This window comes from Phoca vitulina, unplaced genomic scaffold (genome assembly GCF_004348235.1).
Source record: "Phoca vitulina isolate PV1807 unplaced genomic scaffold, GSC_HSeal_1.0 scaffold3, whole genome shotgun sequence".
Lineage (NCBI taxonomy): Eukaryota > Metazoa > Chordata > Mammalia > Carnivora > Phocidae > Phoca > Phoca vitulina.
This window is the reverse complement of record NW_022589706.1, coordinates 56447237-56469436: the sequence shown is the minus strand read 5'-3', so window position 1 is coordinate 56469436 and position 22200 is coordinate 56447237. Positions and strand designations below refer to the sequence as shown.

Here is a 22200-nt window from a genome sequence, read left to right as displayed (position 1 = left end):
TGCTAGGATAAGAAAAATATAGTTTTATGGAAACATGTAGTACTGAGAAAGAGAGGAAAGCAAAGGAGTTCCAAAAAGACTTCTGAGAAGAAAATGTCATCATAACCTTTAAAACTTATATTCTTTGCTGTGAGCTGTTTGGTTTCACCACCATAATAATGTAAGTTGCATGAGGGCAGGGACGTTGTGTGTTGTGTTTGGTTTTATATATCGAACTCCTATTGTACTGCCTGGCACATAAGGGGCACTCAAATACCGGCGGGGGATAAATGAAATGACTCCTACGATGGAAAGTAGGAGTTTGCCAGATAAGGATGCCAGGAAAGGTGTTCCAGGTGGATGAGAGTGTGCATGAAGTTACTGAGGTGAGCGAAAGCACAGTGAATGGGAGGAGCTGAAATGCAATTAGGCTGGAAAGGTGTATGTGGATACCATGAGGGAGAGGCTTGAACAGGGATCAAATCAAGCAGGGCCTTAGAAGCCATGGTAAGGAGTTTGAACCTCATGCTAAGGACCAATGTGAAGCCATTAAGGATTTTAATCAAAAAAAGGATATAATCAGTGTGTGTTTTTTAAAGTTCATTCTTTATTCTGTTAATACACTAATAATTCAAATCCATTTTTTAAAGGACAAACAATGGAAACTAGATAGGCATTATTAGAAAAAACAATCACCTATAATCTCATCACTCAGAGATAACCACCGTTGGGCTATAAATAACAAGCAACCTGTCTCGATTAACTATTGCTGTATAGCAAACCACCCCAAAACCTAGTGGCTTAAAACAATTATTATTTTCATGAGTCTGTGGCTTGAGTGGGATGTGCAAGGCAGTTCCTCAGCTCCGTGTGTTGTAGCTGAGGATACCTCATTGCAAGCTGCAGTCAGCTGGGAGCTTAGCTGGCACTAGAACATCCAAGATGATCTCTCTTCCTCAAGAGCCTCTCTCTACCTGGCCTCTCATCTTTCAGTAATCCAAACTGAGCTTCTTTGCAGCATGGCGGCTGGCCTCCAAGGATAAAAGGGAAGCTGCCAGTCTTCCTAAAGCGTAGGGTTGGACATCACTGACCTTCTTCCACTGCACTTTAGTAAGCAAAACCAGGCACAAGGCCAGCTGAAATTCAAGGTGAACAGACTCCACCTCTTGATGGGAAGAGCAGTGTACATGCACAGGGATGGGAAGACCCATTAGCTATTGGGAAACTATCACACAACCTGACTTGCTAAACACAAGAACAGTAGGTTATTGACCCATTTCTGGTACAAATAATTAGTAAAACTCAGTCCAAAAATAGCAAATGCAAAGTACATGGTCTTTGTTCATGTAAGAATCTGATAAAAATGGGTTGCCTAAATAAGCTGGCAATTTGTGCACAGGGGAAGGTAGGAGGCAAGGGGGAGGAACATCATGGTAGAACCTAGTGTTGAAATAAAAGGAATTGAAGGGAAAAGTCAAATCCTTGACAAAGAAAACGGTTAAAATTGTCATGAGAAGTGTTCTGCAACTCATGCATCTATAGTTGACCTGAGTATGGCAGGTGATTAAAACATGGCATTTGTCCAATCTCACTTCCTGAGGGTCAAATGGCTGGAGACCCAGGGACCAGGCAGTGATACTACAGCATGCAGAAAAACAGAAGCCACAGTGTGCCTGTTACAGCCTAGGAAATGACTAAGGTACTGTAGTGACCCTGCTGAGAAAGAGAACAGGACTGAACCAAGCCAGCGGCAGAAAAGAGGAGACAGAATAGAGCCAGACAGTACAAATGAAATCATATAAATGATAAATGGAAACGTCCAGTAAACAGGTGGGAGGAGATGAGACCACATAAGTTTCCAACTTGAGTAGACAATACCTATTCACCAAGATAAACATACAGGAAGAGCAGGTTTGGGAGGAATCAGAAACTTCCAAGTGGGGTAGCCAGTTGTGAAAAAACAAGCTGGGAGCTCAGTAAAGAGTCCTAGACCAAATATACTGAGAACCCTAAAGGGGAACAGATGAAACTATGTGTGCAGTTTCACACAGTAAGAGCATCTAGGAAGAAAAGCAATCAAATCCTGGAGGAACTGAAGAGGGTTTCAAGATTTGGAAAGCCACAAATAACTTTCACATCTCAACAAATCAAAATCTGCAAGCAGAATATACTACTATTTACACAAATGACTTAATAAGGGGAGGGTCATCCTCAAGCCAAGAGCCTCTGCTGGGAGGGTTAGGAAAACATGGCCATATCACTAAGGGAGAAGAGGTATTAGTATTACATGAAAACCACATTCAGCATTATGATTTTCCAACCAACTAGAGAAAACAAAGGTCTACAAAATCAAACCAAAGGGGAATCATATGACCACTCACCCAAAAACCCACCGTGACTTGCAAAACAAGCCTAAGTCTTGGAAAAAGAGGTCCCAAGAGCCAGAGGCGGGCAGGGTCAGTCATAGTACACTCCCTGGCTGTATTTGCCAAGCAACCTTCTCATTAGAATGTGGCCTGTCTGCAGAGAAATTGTATTGATCTTCCAACCTGAGTATTCTGGTGTACTTGCTACCTGTTGCCTTTCAGTATAAATAGGCATTCAGGTCAATACATCACTCTTTTGTTTTGCATGAGTCCACCCCAGAGAGAGGTCAATTCTCAAGTGACAGATTCGCTTTCAGTATCTCCAAGACTGAGGGCCAAACTGTGATGAAGAAATTCTACCTAAAGGACTTCTGGTAACCAGACAGACAGCTTATCTTGGAGGCACTCCAGCCTCACTTCAAGGCCTTCCCGCGAAAATACAGCAAGCGCTTTTTCTTTTGAACCAAAAAATTAAGAAACAATTACAAACAAGGAGTGTAATTCATTAATATTTTTATTTTGAATTGCAATCTATTATTACTTCAAAAAGATCCACTTCAGAAAACATCCAATGGATGTTGACTTACCATTCAAAAAGTAAGTCATCAATGTATGATTTATAATACAGAATACACAATAAATTATATTTACATGCAATGACTAGACTATCACACACACAAGGTAAAAAAATACAGCATTTTTATGTACATTTTTTAAGATTTACATTTTCATATACAATTTATAAAGTTAAAAAAAATTCTCTGTACAAAATCTCATGTGTACAGAGTTTGTAAATCCCTATTCTTATGGCTGTACCACCATACAGATATGCTGAAAACTAGAATACTACAAACACTTTTTTTTTTTTAACTTCATGTTCAGTCTTGGCACCCATATACTAATATTATTTTTGAAATGTGAATTACAAAGGAAATAAACATAGTCATGCAGACTTTTTGAATATAAGAAATAAAATATGCTACTAGATCAACATTTATCAATTCCACAGTTACCTAGTTCTCTTCAACTTCCTGCACTGCTTTCATACAGGTGCATGCATAACTAACAGATTATGGATTGCTTTAATAACATTAAAATAATACTATAGTCTGACAATACTTAGGCATTAAAAATGCAACTATCTAACAACCATAACCTGTCGAGTATTTCTGCTTTAGCAGAAACTTCAATTAACACATTACATACTAAAATTCACAGAAATGTCAGTATTATAATTTCTAAGTTTATAGAGTCTGCATCAGAGAGTAAGTAATCATTTAAAAAACAACAAAACAAAAAGGTGTATGACAATGAAGAGTATATTCTCTGTTCTGAGACTGGAAAGTAGGGGAGATCTATGATAAACCATTAAAGGGTTATCCACGGTCCCTGCTAAGGAAGCACTTGTACACTCCCAATCTGTTTAAATAAAGACAGGTGAAGGCTTTATAAAAAGTTTAAGCTACACTCTTCATCTTTAAAAATCTTCTTGAAAAGTAACAAATTGAAGGTATCAGCACCTTCCCTCCTCCCCCAAGTAGCTAAAGATCAATGAGAAAAATAAAGTGCCAATGTGTAAAACATTGTTAATCGTTTAAGAGGCACTAACCCATTTGATGGCTTAGGATTAAATATGAAAATAGGCCAGATCTGATCTGAATAATAAATAGAAGGTAGGTATTCCAGTCTATGCAATTTCTGCCTAGATGGGGGATGGACCAGAAACTACCTACTCCCCCATTTATTGCTTTGAAACCTGTACACACACTTTAAATTCTGACACAGAACAATTAGATTTCTAAGATGGAAAGCACAGTGTCTGTGCCACTTTGAAGTTGAAAAAGAAAGTGCACTCCTGATCACTGGAAGGAGAGCTGCTGAGACTCTCTTCACAACTCATATCTTCACAAGAGTCCTCACTAAAGAGAGGAAAAGAGACAAAGATTCCATTATTTAGAAAATACTTTAAGGTTTTAAAAGCCAAATAAAATTACTAAACAAGTATCTCCAGTCTCAGGATTTTTATATTCAAAATTTAAGATTTACAGAGACTAAATTTAACTTACAAGGATTTCCTAAAATGAATTGTAATCTATGTAATCTCCTTAGAAAATAGATTTTAAGAGGTTTAGACAAATGACTATCTGCCAAACTATTATTCTTGTACCAATTAATAAATATCAGGAACTAACTGTACAATTCTAAGCATTTTAAATCCAGTTAAGTGGAGACAAAGGACAACGTATCTCCCATCACATGGTTTTGATGTCTTTCTTGCATTAATAATTGTATCCCCGATACTCTCAAACCAAGAAACCAGTAAGCTATAAAAATGAAACTTCTCGTTATCTCTAGGGCATAAAATAACCAAATTTGATAAAATTATTCCTTTTATGAACAAAAATTAACCTGACCAAGACAATGGCATTTGACAAAATGGTAAAAATATCTAGAGAAGTCGGCCGTGTTAGTGGTGGTGGTTCCCTTTATTTTCCAGTCATTTAACCCACAGCCTCTTCCTGAGGCACTGGATTAGGAATTCATACTAACCCTGAACCAGAATGCCACTTCAGGTTTTGTTTGTTTTTAAACTAAACTCTACTTCAATGAGCAAGGAAGATGTGAAACAACCAGTTTTCAAAAAGGGAAGGAATGAAATAAGACAGGGGAAAGACAAACACTGTACAATCTCACTTATGTGTGGATTTTAAAAACGAGAAAAACAAAAACCAGAATTCATAGATTCAGAGAACAGATTGGTGGTTGCCAGAGGCAGGGGATGAGAACAAGTGAAAGTGGTCAACAGGTACAAACTTCCAGTTACAAATCCTGGGGATATAATATAGAGCATCATGTTTTGTTTCATTTTTTTTTTTAATAAAGAAAAAAAAAGGGGGGGATGTGGGGCGTATACTTCTAAATCATCACCTACTTTAGTAAAACTACCTCTAGCTAATTTTCCCACCTGAAGAAATGACACTATTGGAGTAGGGGCTTTCTCTAATACCCTGTAATATTCCCAGATTCCATTTTTGAGTACAAAACCAGTGTTACTTACTATGGGTAAGTCTAATTAGTCAAGGAACCTGCTTACCTTTCACTTTCATCAAAACAACCCCCCTCTGGTATCGTTGGCAGCTCAGGAACACTGTAGTAGCTGTTGTGGAGGTTCTGGGCTGTGCGCCTTGAAACAATCCAAACCAATTTCTTAAGATCTGGTTTGCAACATTCAGGAGAAGAATATTCGGCTAGGCATTTAGAAACTAACTCCCTCCAATAAATGAACTCGGTGTCATTAACCTAGAAAAAATATTTTAATGAAGAGGTTAAATACCTTAGAATCACCCTATAATGCCTAAAATATACTGAAGCATGGCTCCCACCATCAGGTATTATTTGATACGGGATGTGACCTGGGCATCAAGATTTCTTTAAAGCTCCACAAGTGATTCTAATGAGCAGTCAAAATCTGGTAACCACTGGTTTAAAGGAGGAGCACTGTAGGTATAAATAATTTACATAGAACCTAATAAAAATCTTTGCCTATTTTAAGAAAATACACTGACCTAAAAACATTAGGTTTGTTAACCAACCTATTAAGTATATTCTTTAATAGTCTCAATGAAAGGAACTTAACATAATTTAGGTTTCTATAACATAGCATTGTGTGGATTGCTAAAAGTATGCATTTACATTAAGACACCAGATGTATGCTAATGGAGAAGTTAGCAATATGACAGAAAAGGAATTTCTCCCAAAGAGCACAGTTCCTCCACCACTGAGGAGTGCCCCAAATTATTTCAATGAATAAATTTTCACTCAAGATATTTCCAAGATGGGGCACCTGGGTGGCTCAGTTGGTTAAGCATCTGCTTTCCACTCAGGTCATGATCCCAGGGTCCTGGGATGGAACCCTGCATGGGGCTCCCCGCTCAGTGGGGAGTCTGCTTCTCCCTCTCCCTCTGCTGCTCCCCCGACTGTGCTCTCTCTGTGTCAAATAAAATCTTTAAAAAAGAGATATTTCCAGATATTATAAAAGGTTTAAATTAAAACTAAGAAATTCATGATTTAAATGAAAGCTAGACGGGCGCCTGGGTGGCTCAGTCGTTAAGCGTCTGCCTTTGGCTCAGGTCATGGTCCCAGGGTCGAGCCCCGCATCCGGCTCCCTGCTCGGCGGGAGGCCTGCTTCTCTCTCTCCCACTCCCCCTGCTTGCGTTCCCTCTCTCGCTGTGTCTCTCTGTCAAATAAATAAAAATCTTTGAAATAAATAAATAAATAAAAGCTACAAGTTATCTGCCAAAAACAAAATACTTCACAATACTTTCATCACGAACAGAAGATAATTTTGTATCATCTTTGTCTCCATTACCACCTAATCCAGCTACATCTTGACCCCCTTGTAATCTGGCAGTCTCGCTTCTCATTCTACGAATGCCTCCTTCTAGGTATCTAATAACCTCCTTCAATTCTTTTTACACTGGGTCTTTCATCAAAATTCAGTACTCCTGACTTGCAATACTTCTTGAAAACCTTTTTCCAACCTGACAGTGCACTTGTCTCATGGACCCTCCTTCCCTTGCCTCCTAAGGGGGAAACCACCAACAATGAAAACCCAGAGTTTCAACTGACCCCTAAGCAAAGAACTCCCACAAGTTTCTTATGGTTTCTACTATTATTTCTTCATGAGAAATTTCAAATCTCAATCTCCAACTACAATTTATCTTCTGAGTTTTTATTCCAGGCTGCCAAATATCTGCTAGATACCTACCCACCTGAAAGACCTACAAGAAGCTAAAGTCATACTTCTCTGATCACAAATTAATTTCTCTCAAACTTCCCTTGATGGTATCAATATTCTCCCCATCATTAGGTTCAAATCTTGGCCATTTGTGACTCCTTGTCTCATTTCCATGCTTGGCTTCCAAAACTATTTGAGTTGGATATCCTTACTCCTGCTTGTGACTATCACCTAGACATTCTAACACTAAGCCTACATTAGATGATTCCCAAACCCTTCTAGTCCACCGGCTTCCTGACCACAAGCCTTTGCTACCCAAACTTTCATTGTCTAAGATTCTTTTGGTCCAACCAGTCATAGTGCCTTTCACAGTCTGCCCTACTTCTGTGCTAACGAAACCCCAAAGCACTCCCTATTAGTATTAATACCCCTTACTGCAAAACTTATTGGGCCAGCCAGACTAAGAGGTTTAAAAAGAAAAACATGGCTGAAGTTATTCTGGTAATGCTACTAATGGGATGATGATTCAGCCCTATAGATGTAATGGACTGCTATTAGTATATTTACTAAATCTACTTCCTAGTATGTATTTTAGAACAATGTGCACGTAGCAATGTGGACCACTGTGTTACCAACTGGTGAGAATACCAGAGAAGGGACAAAACATCTGAACACAGAAAGAAGCTAAGCTAAGATCAGGTTCCCCTTCTAGCTTAACACCGTCTGCGTCAAAGCTGCATTTTGAGAACTTCAACACTTGAGATACAAGAAAAAAGTATAAAAGGTAAAAGCCCCATAAAGTATTACTTAATGTTTAAATCACTACAGGGGAAAAAAAAATGAAACATTAGGAGAGAAATCTGCTTTAAAGAATAAGAACTGAAGATAATTTACCTTGGAATGTTTTTTAACAAGCAGAAGAATTTCCAATAATTCAATGGATTTCAAAGTTTCTACTTCCAAATTGAGAAGGCACAAAGCTAACACAGATGGCTAAAAAAAAAAAAAAAGAAAAAGAAAAGTGAGTATTTTTTTTAAAAATTCAAAATAGAAACAGTGAGACATATGTAAGCAAGCAATCAACTTACTTTTGCCTTTGAAAAGATAAGTCGGCAGTTGCAAGCTTTCAGCTGAGCTTCTAGTTTATCTAGACTCAGTATTTCTTTCCTATACAATGAAAATATAAGACAAAATATTTATTTATTAAACTTCCAAAGATTTAAATGATTTTAAGAACTTGCTGCTGAAAACTCAAGTTGAAAATTTAGAGGAGTAAAAATATAAATTTCACTGGCATTGTAACGGTTAGCTACAGCGATGCTGAAGTACAAAATTTTTATTTGTAATCCCACTGACCTTTCTGATGTATGACAAAGTACAATAGTATGGTATAAGTGCAAAAAGTTTAAGGCAGTAGTTGCTTCCAATTCATAGTGCAATTTTTCTGAAATTATTTTTTCCATCCGTTTTATGTCAGAAGCAGTACATTTACATTGACTAATCCGGATTACATCATGAGTGGATGGAATATTGCATTCTTCTTCAACTATTCTAGCAGCCAGCAAAAAACAACAGACTCCAATGCAAGACAAATGTTTAGGTTTCACCTGAAAAAGAAAAGAACAAAGGCTTCTTCTAACAACTGTCACTCAGATTTAGCAAAGCAGGCACTTAAAAGATTATAATGATGTCCCTAACTCTTAAGACCAGAACACAATCCAGCTGCTTCAAGTACTTACCCTTATTCACAATTATACTTAACCATTTTTACATTTTAAACTGAGTTAACTTCCCATTTAAAAAAAGCATTTTAAGCATTTAAATTAAGTAATTTAAATGCAAATTCAAAAGGTAGGTTTCTAACACTGAATCATACTTTGTATTTCAAACATGAAATTCGTAATAGTACAGTCTCCCCCAAAATAAATTAAGCCTTTCAACACGGAGACAATATATACTTCTTTGGATATAAACATAATATATGCGACTTATCTTTTTATCTTCTTCTCTATTTAAGTATCATCCCACATTTCAATGCAAATTTGCCCAAGAGAAATATTGCATCAGTTGTGCAGAGTGGAGCATATGTAAAAGCTGCCAAGGACAGATGGCTGCCCTTTTCTTTTCAGTGCCCTAAAAACTGACCCAGCAGCTGACAGCAATCCTATTGGCAGAAGAATCACCACATTTTTCTAACAGTTGCTGGTTAATAAGAGTACGGCTCCCTGCTTTGAAAAGACTTCTCACAGGGAAGGCAGTTAGGTCACCTTTAATATACTGCTATACTTCCATGTGTCATGTTTCGTATTAAAAACAACTAAGCTCCAAGAGAAACGTGATGGGAGATAAAAATATGAAAACCTTATTTTGAGGACTGTACACATATATAGGGAATACCTAAAAACAGTGGCCTCCGTTTTGTCACATCTTCAAAGAGAAGGTATATAAACGGTAACAGCAAAACCTAACTTAAAATACAACACAGTTAATTCTGTAGTCTCTCACTCTGGCACTGAAGATCACAATTCCAATTAAAATGTTTATATGTAGTGACATAATTACATTCACTTGTCAAACATTTATCGAACCCTTGTATGCTAGGCACTGTGCTGGGCACTAGGTTTAGAAATAGAAAGATGCATATACAAAAATGATTAAATACCTTCATAAGAGCCAAGAATCTATCTAAAATATTGACAGCCAGAACAAAAGTTTCAGTGCAAGATCCAAAAAAGTTGGTTAAACTCCTTAAATCTTCTACTTTGGCATTTCTCAATCTTGGACACAAAGTGTTATCATCCTGCAATAAAAACCAAGAGCCAAAGTTATGACTTTCTTAGAACTAGATGGATAAATACACACAATTAGATTCAAATAAGATAATTTTTTTTCTTAACCTTCAATATGGGAGAAAAGAGTATTTAACTAATGATATACTTTTTCAAATACAAGAGACGTATATATATATCATGGCTTTTTAAAAATATACAGCATAAAAAAGCTTCAGCAATCCAATATAAAGTGAACTGTTGTCACACTTCCAGAGGGTTAGAGCAAATGTAATTCCCCTATAATGGAGATAGTTTGTTTTCTTTATTTAAAAAAAAAAACCTAAAAGTCTACTATAAAGTATTTACGGGCAGAGGGTATTTCCACAAATGAATTACTCAGTTCCCAGGGAGTGTCCCACCCAGAAGCTGCAGGCTGGGGGTGCCACATTTGAAGAAACACTTCTCTAGAGTTAGTATCACTCTCATTCTTGCATAACCCTGTAAAATTTATCTTACTATTCTAGAAGACAAATTTTGGTCTTAAGAAACTTTGCAGCCTTTAATCTTGATTCAGCTGGGCGGGGGGAGTCATCCTTCTCCAAGCCCTATCAGCTGCTTGAGCAAGAAGGTATCTTTTCTGGGAGCTTACCTCCGGGGTAGCCTCGATCAAGCTTAGCCCTTTTTCTCGAGGTTGGAATCTCTGTTCCTGTTCTAGATAGAGGTTCAACAATCCGAAAAGCTGGACCCCTTCACGACCCGCCAAATACTCTGCCCCCAAATCCTTCATCTGCAGCAAAGACACCACGCAGTTAGAGGGTATCCTGGGGGGAAGGTAACGGGGGAGTGGGCAAAAAGAGCTAGTGCCAATACCTCCAGCGAGAGGCGCCCCAGCACACCCCGGCGGGCAGCGGGTGAGGGGATCAGTCACGTCCTCCAGAAGCCCAACGCAATCCTCCCCCACCTCCACGGAGGTGTGGCAGGAGGAGGGGCCGCGGTCTGGTCCGCCGGCCAGCGCTGGGTCAGACCGGCCGGCCCCGGCCTCCCGGCCGTTTCACAAACAGGAAACTGTCCCGGGGCGGCGGTGTCCGGACGGCCGCCCCACCTGAAGCCCTGTGGGGAGGGGCTTCTCCCCGCAGAAAGCTCCCGGGGCAGCTACGGCAGTGGGTCTTGGGGTGGGCGCTTTGCACAATAGGGGGGAGGGGAGAGAAAGTCTCGCGACTGAACAAAGAACCGGAGGGAGGAGACTCCCGAGCCCCGCCTCTCCCGGGGAGCCCAGCTCCAGAAGCCCCTTTCGCTGGAGTCCAGCCCCCAAGCCTTTCCCATCCGCTACGGCAGAGCCTACTCCGGATCCACCCGAGTGGCAAGACCGTGATCTGAGAGAGCAGCAGGGTGGCGTGGCCCATCAGTCGGGGGGATAGACGTTCGGCCCACCCCGTACCCGGACAACACCCGTCCATCCACTGATGCCCAGGTTCCTCAAACTGTGCTGAGCTCCGGGGCTGTCAATCCAGGAAGCACCACCCCAGCGAGCCCCCGTGACAAAATGGGGGGGGGGTGCAACCAAAGAATTGTCTTCAGCCTCCTCGACTCTCTACTCCTACCTCCCAACATTTTTCCACGTCCAGTGCCCACTCCCCCGGCTGAGGGTAGGACCGGAGTCGCTCCCGGGGCTGAGGAATGGGTACTCCGACACCACCCCCTCCCTCCAAGTCCCAACCACGAACAAAGAAACCCCGCGATCCCCCGCGAGCCCACTCACCGTGCCGGAGACGCGCCTCCACCAGCCCGCGGCGTCACGGCCCAGTGAGGACTGGGCGCGGCGGGGACGTCCGAACCTGTCTCCGGAGATCAGGGACCCGCCGCCTCAGCGGTGCCCCCGGACAGGCATCGGACCCTTCCCCCCCTGCCGCCGCCTCCTCGGCCTCACAGCCCGAGCTTCATCCTGCTTCCTGTGCGCCCACCCTCCAGCTGGGGCGCAGCGCCGGCCCCTCAAACCCTACCCCTCTGCCGGCACCGCTGCCTCCACAGCGGAGACCGAAGCAAACCCCTTGTTTTTGTTTTGAGTTTTCGACGCCCCCAAGGGGGCGGGGCACGTGACTCCCCGCGGAGGGATCCGCGGCTTCCGCAAAAGACTTTGAAAAAGAGTCCCGCCCCTATACTACTGTCCCCAGCCGGATTTGTGCCCTCCTCCCCTCGCCTTTGCTTTGCCGAGCCACTCCTCCCTCTCGATCTCAGGGCAGAGGGTGGAATCTGGGAGTCGGCTTTCTACGATTGATCCTGAGGGGGGAAGGAAAAGGAGTGATAGGTTTGAGAGGCGGAAGGAGATAGTTTCTGGTCGCATTGCACCTTTTAAAGGTCCCCATTTGTTTTGTTTTCGCTGTTTTGAAAAGTCCGCCCAAAGCAGCCAGCTCTCCGATTGGATACTGGTAGAGGGATCAGAATGCCGAGCATCTGATGCACTCTCGAATCTGGATTGGCTGACTGATTAGCCTTCGAGCCCTCTGATTGGCTTTCGTCTTATCCAGAGCTTCTATCTTCCTTGGGGCCTTAGCAACTCTGGGGTCTGGATTGCGCATGCCTGATAGCGCCGAAGGCATTTATAGACCTGATCCTGGGGTCTAGTCCTTCCCACCACCACCACCATCGGTCCCTGCTGTATGCTACTCGTACCTCCAGAGAGCTGTAATAGCTAGGAACCCTTTATTTTGTTCTGCGGGTCCATTGTGCTGTAACAGTCAAGTTATTATAAAATTGTTGGGGTGTTTACTGAAATTTTTACGAGTAAAATGCTCTCATCTCTCGTATATGCTTTAAAGTTTTTCGTACCAAGAGGAAAAAAATGGAGATGATAGGTGAAACGAGATTGGCAAAAAGTTAAGAGTTGGTGAAGGTGGGTGATTGGTACAAGACTGTTTGTTGTAACTAGTCTTTTTAATTTGATGTGCCTTGAAATTTTTCTGTAATAAAAATAAATGTACAAGGGGGGGACTTAAAAGGAAAAACTTAACCTGTGCATACTGATGAGGGCACATAAACATTTAATAATTATAATATCTTGCCTCCAGAGGTTGTAATTGTGCTGTTGTTTTAATGAAAACTCCCAGAAGCTTCTTGGTCCTCAGTCACCCATAAATTATCATTTATTGTCCATTATAATTAACGTTATTATTAAGAGGTGACACCTCTTCTGAGGCGAGCAAAAAGCAGAACAAGGGTGCCTTAGGCTAGAGAAACATTCACACAGAACATCTTTGGGGGATGTAAGAGACTCCCTTCTAATATATATGGTTACTTTCTTTACTTTCTCCCTCCTCAGTCCCCGGCCACTGTCAGCCAAATACACAAAGCAGTAAATAGCATATTCTTGAGTTCTAATCTAAATAATCAAATCCAAGGAACAGATTTCTCTGTGAATTGTTTTGTTACTTGTAAAATATGAGAAGGCACACAGCACAGCTTTAGAAGCAATTTTATCTTCTTTCCAGAGCAGCTGAAGAATTTTAGAAATAGATCCCTTTACATATTTGCTGGGACTAGACACGGGAGTCTGGAGCTCAGAGCAACTTGGGGAAAGGGGAACTGGAAGAGAAAAATCCTATTTCAGGGAGATGTGGCCTTGTTCAGGATTTTGGAAAAGAAATAAAATTACATTAACAGATTACTTTCAAATGGTTTACAGGTTGCCTAATTTTGTGCACTACTTGTGTGATCTTTTATTTTTATTTTATTTTTTTTTAAAGATTTTATTTATTTATTTGACACAGCGAGAGAGGGAACACAAGCAGGGGGAGTGGGAGAGGGAGAAGCAGGCTTCCTGCGGAGCAGGGAGCCCAATGCGGGGCTCGATCCCAGGACCCTGGGGATCATGACCTGAGCCGAAGGCAGACGCTTAATGACTGAGCCACCCAGGCGCCCCTTGTGTGATCTTTTAAACATTATTAAAACTATTGTTTTTATTTGACATAAACTTTTTTGCTGGAAAACATAAATGAGGGTATGCAAATAACATGGAAAATAAAGCTAAGATTAGAATTCCACAGATAACAGCTCATTGCAGTATATAAAGAGGCTCCAGAGAGAGACAGAAAGCAGCTGGACAGAAAACATGTACCATGAGAGAAAGGAGAGTTTGTGGCCAAAACATGAAGAAGGTTGGGACTTTTTTCAAGTAGGAGGGCAAAGGTAGAAAAGGAACATAAGATAAAAAATAAGTGATGTGAAAGAGGAAGTGCAAAATTATGTGGTAGAAGATTTTTTAAATAGAGATGGCATAAGACAAAAAGGAAGAGATTAAGAAATAAGAAATTGTCCTTGACTAGATCACTGACTGTTAGAAAGTTATACGAAATGTATTCTATATGATATTTCATAATTGATATTTTTTTGTATCTTTTATCAGACAGCCTTTTGAATGATTAGCAGTTCTCTAAGAATGGGACAAGAAAGCTTGCTAAGTGGTGTTCAGTTTCCTGGCTTCTTGGCAGGCCCTATTTAGTACAGGAGAAAAGACTGATCAAATTGTCCAATATGGAGCCCTTTATCCACTTCAGTCCATTTACCTTTTTAAGGTAAAGGAAATAGCAATCATTAAAAAATATTGGTCAATGGGCGCCTGGGTGGCTCAGTTGGTTAAGCGACTGCCTTCGGCTCAGGTCATGATCCTGGAGTCCCTGGATCGAGTCCCGCATCGGGCTCCCTGCTCAGCAGGGAGTCTGCTTCTCCCTCTGACCCTCCCCCCTCTCATGTACTCACTCTCTCTCATTCTCTCTCTCTCAAATAAATAAATAAAATCTTTAAAAAAAAAAAAAATATATTGGTCGAGTATAAGTACTTGAACATCATCATTTTTTTCAAAATACCTCCTGTCAACAATGATGATATTCTGGGGGAGAAAATGATGCAAGTTTTCTCCTTTTGTTCTGCTGATTTTTTTGATTTGTGGTTATTACAGCCTTTATTTTTTCATCTTTCTTTCTTTCTTTCTTTTTTTTTTTTTTTTTTAATGACAGACTTTCTCCAGGCTCTATTTTTCTGTCTTTATCACTTTGGTTTACTTTGCTTCAGCTGTGGGAGCTGTGGGTCTTATTTATTTAAAGGACATTCTCCCCTAGGCACCTGTCAGCTACCTTTCAGTCCGTCCTCAGCTTTCTTGTTGGGTGACTTTCGTGCATCAGGCACACATACAAAATAGGGAATCAGACCTCTGGCAGTCCCCAGGAAGGACTTTGAGGGGATTTATTTCATTAGAAGATACTTGGTCTCCTACGGCACAGCGGGATTGGGTGAAACCCTGTCCCCAGTAACCTCAGGAAGGACAGACACGGAACTTGTTGTCCTCAGTGACATCTGAGACTGTGAAACTAGAAGGTGGGCACAGAGCAGGAAATAAGCAGTCGCACAGCCACAGAAACAATGCCTTCATTCAGTGAATCCTTGACTTCTGAGGAGTGTCCTTCAAACCACTCAACACTTAAGCTTCTACCTTGGAAAGAAAATAGAGTATCTGCAAGCAGCTCTGCAACTGCTTCCCTTCATGCTGTGTACTTGGACTTCCCTGAACTTCGTAAGGCATCAAAATTGCCTTACAACTGTTTGGATAGCATCTTTCTCCTCACAAGTGAAAGTTTTAAACAATAAATCCCAACTTTTTATTTAACATTTAATGAATATATACTCAATGCCAGGCATGGTACTAGGCCTCAGGGATACAAAAATAGGTAAATAAAACAAAGTCCCACAACATGCCCTTGGTACATCTGAGGTGTAAGGCAAAAGCTCTAACCAAGGAATCAGAACACCTGACTTTGAGTCCCAGCTTTCTTACTTAATAGAAATAGCACCTTAAATACCCTGAATAATGTGAATTGTTTTGAACCTCAATTTTCTAATCCAAAAAACAAATAGGGGGGAATAATCACCAGGGGGTAATTGTTTCTTCTTCATATGTAAAGATTAAATAAAAACATTTGGGGGTTTTTAAAAGATTTTATTTATTTATTTGAGAGAAAGAGAGAGAGCATGTGAGCAAGCATGAGTGGGGGGCGGGTGCAGAGGGAGAAGTAGACTCCCTGCCGAGCACAGAGCCAGACATGGGGCTCGACATGGGGGCTCGACCCCAGGACCCTGAGATCATGACCTGAGCCAAAGGCAGGCACTTAATCCACTGAGCCGCTCAGGATCCCTAGATAAAAACATTTGTAAAAGTACTTTTACTGTATACACCTTCCGTGTTAGGACTTGCACAATGCTGTGACTTCTTGAGGGAAAAGAAAGGACCGTCCCTAACTTTATCAAAGGAATTCGGTAGAAAGCAGCCCTGAAAGGAAAGAACCTCAGGATCAGGACTGGTAAAGCTGACATAATGCCACATTCCCTTTCCCATCCATTCACTATTTCTGGCTCCATGCCTTGGCTATTTTCTGTCATTGAGGTGTTTTGCAGCCCCAAACTTTCTGTTTAGATTAACCTTGCTAGGAGAATCTAGCAAAGGGGACAGGAATGCTTGCTGGAGGGAAAGGACCAGGGCAAGCATAAACTAACCTGGGATGCCGTCTTGAAGTGATTCAGCTTTTTCAACCAAGTGCTCATTTTTTTAATCTGAGCTTGAAAGAATGAGACAATTTATATGCAGACAATTAATCCCTTTCTTCAAGCAATCAGCAGAATAAATGAGCAAACATTTCATATATTCTGCTTTGTGACTTTCTCATGGACAAACTCCAAATCTGAAATTAGCAAATTCAACATTTATAATCTATTTACTATATAGATATCTTGTTATTGTTGTTGTCAATGATGGAAGCATGTTGTATCTTTCCAAGGGAGTGTTTATCTATGCAAGGGTTAGTGATATCCATAACACAGTTAATTCGCAGATAGTGATGTGCTCAGTCTTGTAATTGTGGGACTTACCCACACCATAGAGACCTTCTGAATGAGCAGGTTTTCCAGCCAGCCAGGTTAGGCCCTCCCAGTTCCACTAGCCTGCAAGTGAGTTAGCCTTATACAAACTATCTCTGAAACCCTCGAACTAAATGTGCATTTGACCTCAGTGTCCCAACTCATTATTTTAGTATCCAGAACTCTTTCTGTTATGCTAAAAGTTAACTGAAACAAATGGAGTAGCTTTGACATGGCATCGAGAGACTGCTAAAGGAGTATGCTGCTGATAATATGGCAATGCTTAAAATCAGAGCTGATTATCTCAAAATGGTGGGTCTGTCTCAACGCAAATATACTTACAGTGACCCAGGCTGCATTATGTTATTATGTACATAACACATTATTCTTTTATGATTTGTTCTGAGAAGCATAACCTAAGTCAGATATTTCCTATTTTTTTCTTGCCATCACAGTGCTATGGGAAGTTGATTACTGTCAGCAAAGAATCATTTAGGAAACATCTGTTGAATATATCATCTTAATCCTAAAGGAAGTTTTCATTTTCTGCAAAATTAATTCTCTCTTATTTTGATCTCAAGTGAAAAGACAATTGACATTTAAGATGATATGAAGAAGTAATATAAGCTTAAATTTTGCTTTTGTTAATACTTTAAAGTGTCTTAAAAATGAAGGGTTTTTTTTTTAATTTCTAAAAAGAAAGATAGCTTTATATCCAAGATCCTCGGGTCTGCCTAATTGCATATATTAGTATGCTATTTAACCACATTCTGAATAAGAAATTCTGGCTACATGCAAGAACAGAACCAAATTGTTAAGGAGAGGTTGAAGCTTTACAATTGGGAAGAGTTCTCTCTAGCAAAAAGAGTAGAATTAACAAATATGAAATCAGATATGAAAGTGAATATTTATTTAACATGAAGCAAATCAAGAAAAATTGTAAATTTTTAAAAGTTGACATATATTAACTGTTCTTGTTATTTATCACTGTGAGATGATTCACCCCAAAACTTAGTGGCTTAAAACGACAATCATTTTATTATCATCACTCACAGTTCTAGGGTTGGCTGAGCTCAGTGAGGCAATCCTTTCTCAAGGACTTTCATGAAGTTACATTGAGATGGTGCTTGGGGCTGGAGTCATGCTGTGGCATGCTCAACTCACATGTCTGGAGTTTGTGCTGACTGTGGGTTGTGACTTTAGCTGAGGCTGGTGGCCAGAATGCCTACGTATGTAGTCTCTCTGTGTGGTCTTTCTATTTCCTCATGGCATGGTGACAGAGCTTGAAGAAAACCAGGTGAACACTGCATCTCCTTTCATGAACTATCCTTGGCAATCACATCATGTCTATAGTCGTTTCATATTGCTGCTATAACAAATTACCACAAATTTAGTGGCTCAAAACAACACAAATTTATTATCTTATAGTTCTGGGGGCCAAAAATTTGAAATGAGTCTCGTTAGACTCAAATCAAGGTGTCGGCAGGGCTACATTCCTTCTGGAAGCTCTATGGAAGATACATTTCCTTGCCTTTTCCAGCTTCTTGAGACCACTACATTCCTTGGTTCGTGGCCCCTTTCTTTATCTTCAAAACCAGCACTGTAAAATCTGCAAATCTTTCTCAGCTCTGACTCTTCTGCCTTCCTTTTCTACTGACAAAGATCTTTGTGACCTTTCTCATTCACAGTATGAGCTGTAAAACTTGAGGGCGTCATTGAAAACTGGCTGTACTCAGTAATTAGTTTGTCTGTTTCCTTATTGGAGAAGCATATTTGCGTTTTATGTTATCTTTGTCAATGTCAACATTTTATATCAAATCGGCAAGACATTTTTATTAATAAACTGCTTAGTGCATGGTTATAAAATTTTTGCCAAAGTTTATGGCTTCAAACTCTCTGAATACCTCTTCACAAGATTACAATATTGTAATATAACTTCCTATAGAATTTTTTAAAATTTAATCTTTCCTCTAGCATGGCTTATCATTTTTTAAAAATTTGTTGGTATCTTAAAACATTTCTTTCAGTTTTACAACTCATTATGGATATAATACATGAAAAGATTGGATAAAGTTTTTCTTAAATAAGACATTAATCCTAAAGTATAATATTTGCATGTTTCCAAATTTCAGTTAAAACAGTGTGTCCCCAGATCAACTTCCCCTTAGCCAGATCCCAAAATACTGGTGGACACTCAAGCACTTCCAAACACAAGAGAAAATGATACAGTGGAATTTGACATGGAGAGAGACAGCAGCCTTAACTGACTACAGTTAAAATGTTTTTCTTTTGCAAAACTAGAAAAAAATATGTATGTGAACACTCTGCTAGAGCCCATCCTGAGACCTCAGAAAGAGCCTGTGCAAGTGAGGTCTCCTAAAGCTACATTTCATTAGCTTCACAGTAAATCCACACTTGGTAATCAATAATTACCTGTCAGGCATTATACTAAGTGATTTATATGTATTGACATAATTTTAATGCCTATAACACACACAGATGCAGAAATAGAGGTCCAGAGAGTTTAAGTAACTTGATCCCACCCCAGACAGTGGTAGATTCAGTGTTTACTAGCAGACAATCTGACTCCATGACCCACACGACACTATTTTACATAGTGATAAGGAGAATAAAACTCCAAATTGGACATAAGCTTGCTCCATTCAGTGTATTTCTTATTAAATTCATGTAAAATGGTTGCATCAGTAGTTTAGGTTAGCCTAAGCCAAGGCAATTTGGATTTGGATGTTTTATTAGGAAAATGAATCAGTAAATTATTCACCTGCCTACGTTCATAATGTGTTTTTCTTTTGTTGTTTTTGTTGTTTTCTTAAATAGCAAGAGAAATCTGATTTTTCTCTGCCAAACTAATCTGAAAAGGAATTGTCCAGATAGAGACCAGGCCTACCAGGATTAACACTTCACCCTGGAGTTTGGGATTAATGTGTTTCTAACAAAGCAGGCCAATTGTTTTGAGTACTGCTCAAATCCCAGAAAAGCCAATAGGGGAAGAAAAAAGAGGCTCTTTCTTTTCCGCCTTTCTTTAGACATTGCAGGGAGATGTCTAAAGGCTTGAAACATCATGTGAGTATGTGATATCAGGAGCTGGCAAATGTTTAGGTGCCAGAGGGAAATTGCTGTTATGTTCCTATTGGTCCTAATATGGGGCTATTTTGCAGACATTTGGGCTGTTTTCCATCTTATGACGATAAGTATTTTCTATCTTTATAAAAACAGAAGACTGTAACCAGCAAATACTCTGATTGCCCTACTATGGCTGGTTATGCTCTCCTATTCTCAGAACCTGCATGAGGAAGTCAAGCTCTCTGACCATTAACTGCTAAAAATAGCAGTTTTGAGCCTTGCAGCCTGTGCTGGACAGAAGGAAGGTGGAGATGGGGAGGGGTAGCACAAATACAACATGTGGCATGAACCCAGAGTTTATCAATTTATTGTGCTTATTGTGTTGTGCAGTGTTTGTAAGTGTTGTGATGAGCATAGTAATATTATCTGTAGATCTTTAAACGTTATAGAAATTTATTGACTCTTTCTGCATGAAGATTAGCTTACTAGAATATTCAGGTTTTTGTAGCCATGTGTTTTATAAATGCACCCCACACTGCATTTTAAATTTTTGCTGCTTCTTTGTTCAGTTTAATAAACATTAACTGGGCAGCTGCTCTATTAGAGGCACAGTGGTGGAAATAAAAGATACAAAGTGACTACAGTTAGACACTACCCACAAGGAGCTCAGGACCTAGTAGGGGAGAACCAAGACTATAGAGAACAATATTACTGCGTGATTTGTACAACTCTAGGGCTGTGTAGCGTGATTTGTACAACTCTAGGGCTGTGTACAAAGTGTAGCAGCAAGACCCAGAAAGAGGTTGAATCAGGAGAGGGAAGGGAGATTAGGTAAATCTGTACAGAGGAGGGGGTTCTTGGTTGCTTCTAAAAAAGTTGCTTTTACTATGTGACTGTATCTACTTCCTTCAACCCACAATGTTATATTCATTTTTAAAACTGAGTTGCTTCTGTCCTAAGAACAGATTAGCAGCATCTGAGCTACTCAGGTATACATGTTGTTAGAAATTCCACCTTCAGGATGTGGAATACACTGGTATCTCTCAAATATTTGTGAAATTCATGACCTTAACTAAAACTACTTCAAGTTACATTTTATGATTTATTTAGGCTAAGTCAGAATATTTCCATTTCCCTATAAATAGATTAAATTTAATATATTTTAATTATGAAGATAATAAAAACACATTACAGAAAATGTAGAAAAAGGAATCACCTATAACCAAACCATCTAACACAACTAATGTTATTGTGGTGATGTAAATTGTACTGTGAAATATACATACAAGAAAGAATATATAGTTGACACACAATTTAAAGACTTGATAAAACAAGTGATTATATATCCACGCTCAAATTAATAAATAGAGAATATAAGCTGTACCTTTGAAACCTGTGGATACCTTACCCAGGTCACATCCCCCACTCTCTCTCCCTAAAAGTAGTTTTAGTACTAAATTTTCAGTTAATCATTCCTTTCCTTTAAAAAATAGATTGCTTATATGTTAAGAAAGAAAAAAAGAAGAAGAAGAATGTAGCAGGAGGGGAAGAATGAAGGGGGGGAAATCGGAGGGGGAGAAGAACCATGAGAGACGATGGACTCTGAAAAACAAACAGGGTTCTAGAGGGGAGGGGGGTGGGAGGATGGGTTAGCCTGGTGATGGGTATTGAGGAGGGCACGTTCTGCACGGAGCACTGGGTGTTATGCACAAACAATGAATCATGGAACACTATATCTAAAACTAATGATGTAATGTATGGGGATTAACATAACAATAAAAAAATAAATAAAAAAAATTAAAAATAAAAAATAGATTGCTTAAAAAAATAGATTGCTTTTTATGTAGCCCTGGATAATATATTGTTTTGTATTTGAATTTTATGTAAGTGGAATCACATTGAATACATTTCTCTGTGACTTCTTTTAACAAAATGGTTTGTTTGTTTGTTTTGTTTTTTTCCTTTTTAGGAGAGAACCTGAATGGGAGCCCAGCCTCAGAACACTGAATGCTGGGTCACCTGCGTGGCTCAGTCATTAAGCGTCTGCCTTCGGCTCAGGTCATGATCCCAGGGTCCGCATCCAGCTCCCTGCTCGGGAAGCCTGCTTCTCTGTCTCCCCCTTGCCCTGCTTGTGTTCCCTCTGTCGCTGTGTCTCTCTCTGTCAAATAAATAAATAAAATCTTAAAAAAAAAAAAGAAGAACACTGAATGCTGTTAGCTTTTGCTGCCTTCCCCTGCTCAACTTCATGTTTTCGAGCTACCTGCATGTTTACCTACAGCTAAAGCAATTAAAATAACATGTCACATTGTCTGAAAATACCACACTCTATCCATTTTACTGTGGATGGACTTTGGGTATCTTT

The 22200-nt window shown here is 39.8% G+C and overlaps 1 protein-coding gene across 2 annotated transcripts; it reads right to left on the bottom strand.

Moving 5' to 3' along the window:
* Positions 1-2850: 2850 nt before the first annotated feature.
* CCNG2 (cyclin G2) lies at positions 2851-11944 on the bottom strand. 2 transcript variants are annotated; one of them, XM_032400590.1, is made up of 8 exons: positions 11614-11944; positions 10504-10641; positions 9746-9883; positions 8440-8690; positions 8172-8250; positions 7978-8076; positions 5440-5645; positions 2851-4264 (listed from the first exon to the last, which is right to left on the bottom strand). In XM_032400590.1, exons 2-8 carry the CDS (start codon positions 10639-10641, stop codon positions 4144-4146), a joined length of 1032 nt encoding a protein of 343 aa, XP_032256481.1. In that variant the 5' UTR covers positions 11614-11944; the 3' UTR covers positions 2851-4143. The 2 variants fall into 2 exon arrangements, with proteins under 2 accessions (XP_032256481.1, XP_032256482.1); XM_032400591.1 differs by lacking the exon at positions 11614-11944 and adding an exon at positions 10725-11583.
* Between the last annotated feature and the right edge of the window lie 10256 nt (positions 11945-22200).

Excerpts from the sequence above, each read along its gene's own strand:
- CCNG2 (XM_032400590.1), bottom strand. The coding sequence starts at position 10,641 with ATGAAGGATTTGGGGGCAGAGTATTTGGCGGGTCGTGAAGGGGTCCAG. Across the intron at positions 9,884-10,503 it reads TGATCGAGGCTACCCCGGAG|GATGATAACACTTTGTGTCC; the intron begins GTAAGCTCCCAG and ends TTTTTATTGCAG. Across the intron at positions 4,265-5,439 it reads TGTTTTGATGAAAGTGAAAG|TGAGGACTCTTGTGAAGATA; the intron begins GTAAGCAGGTTC and ends TCCTCTCTTTAG.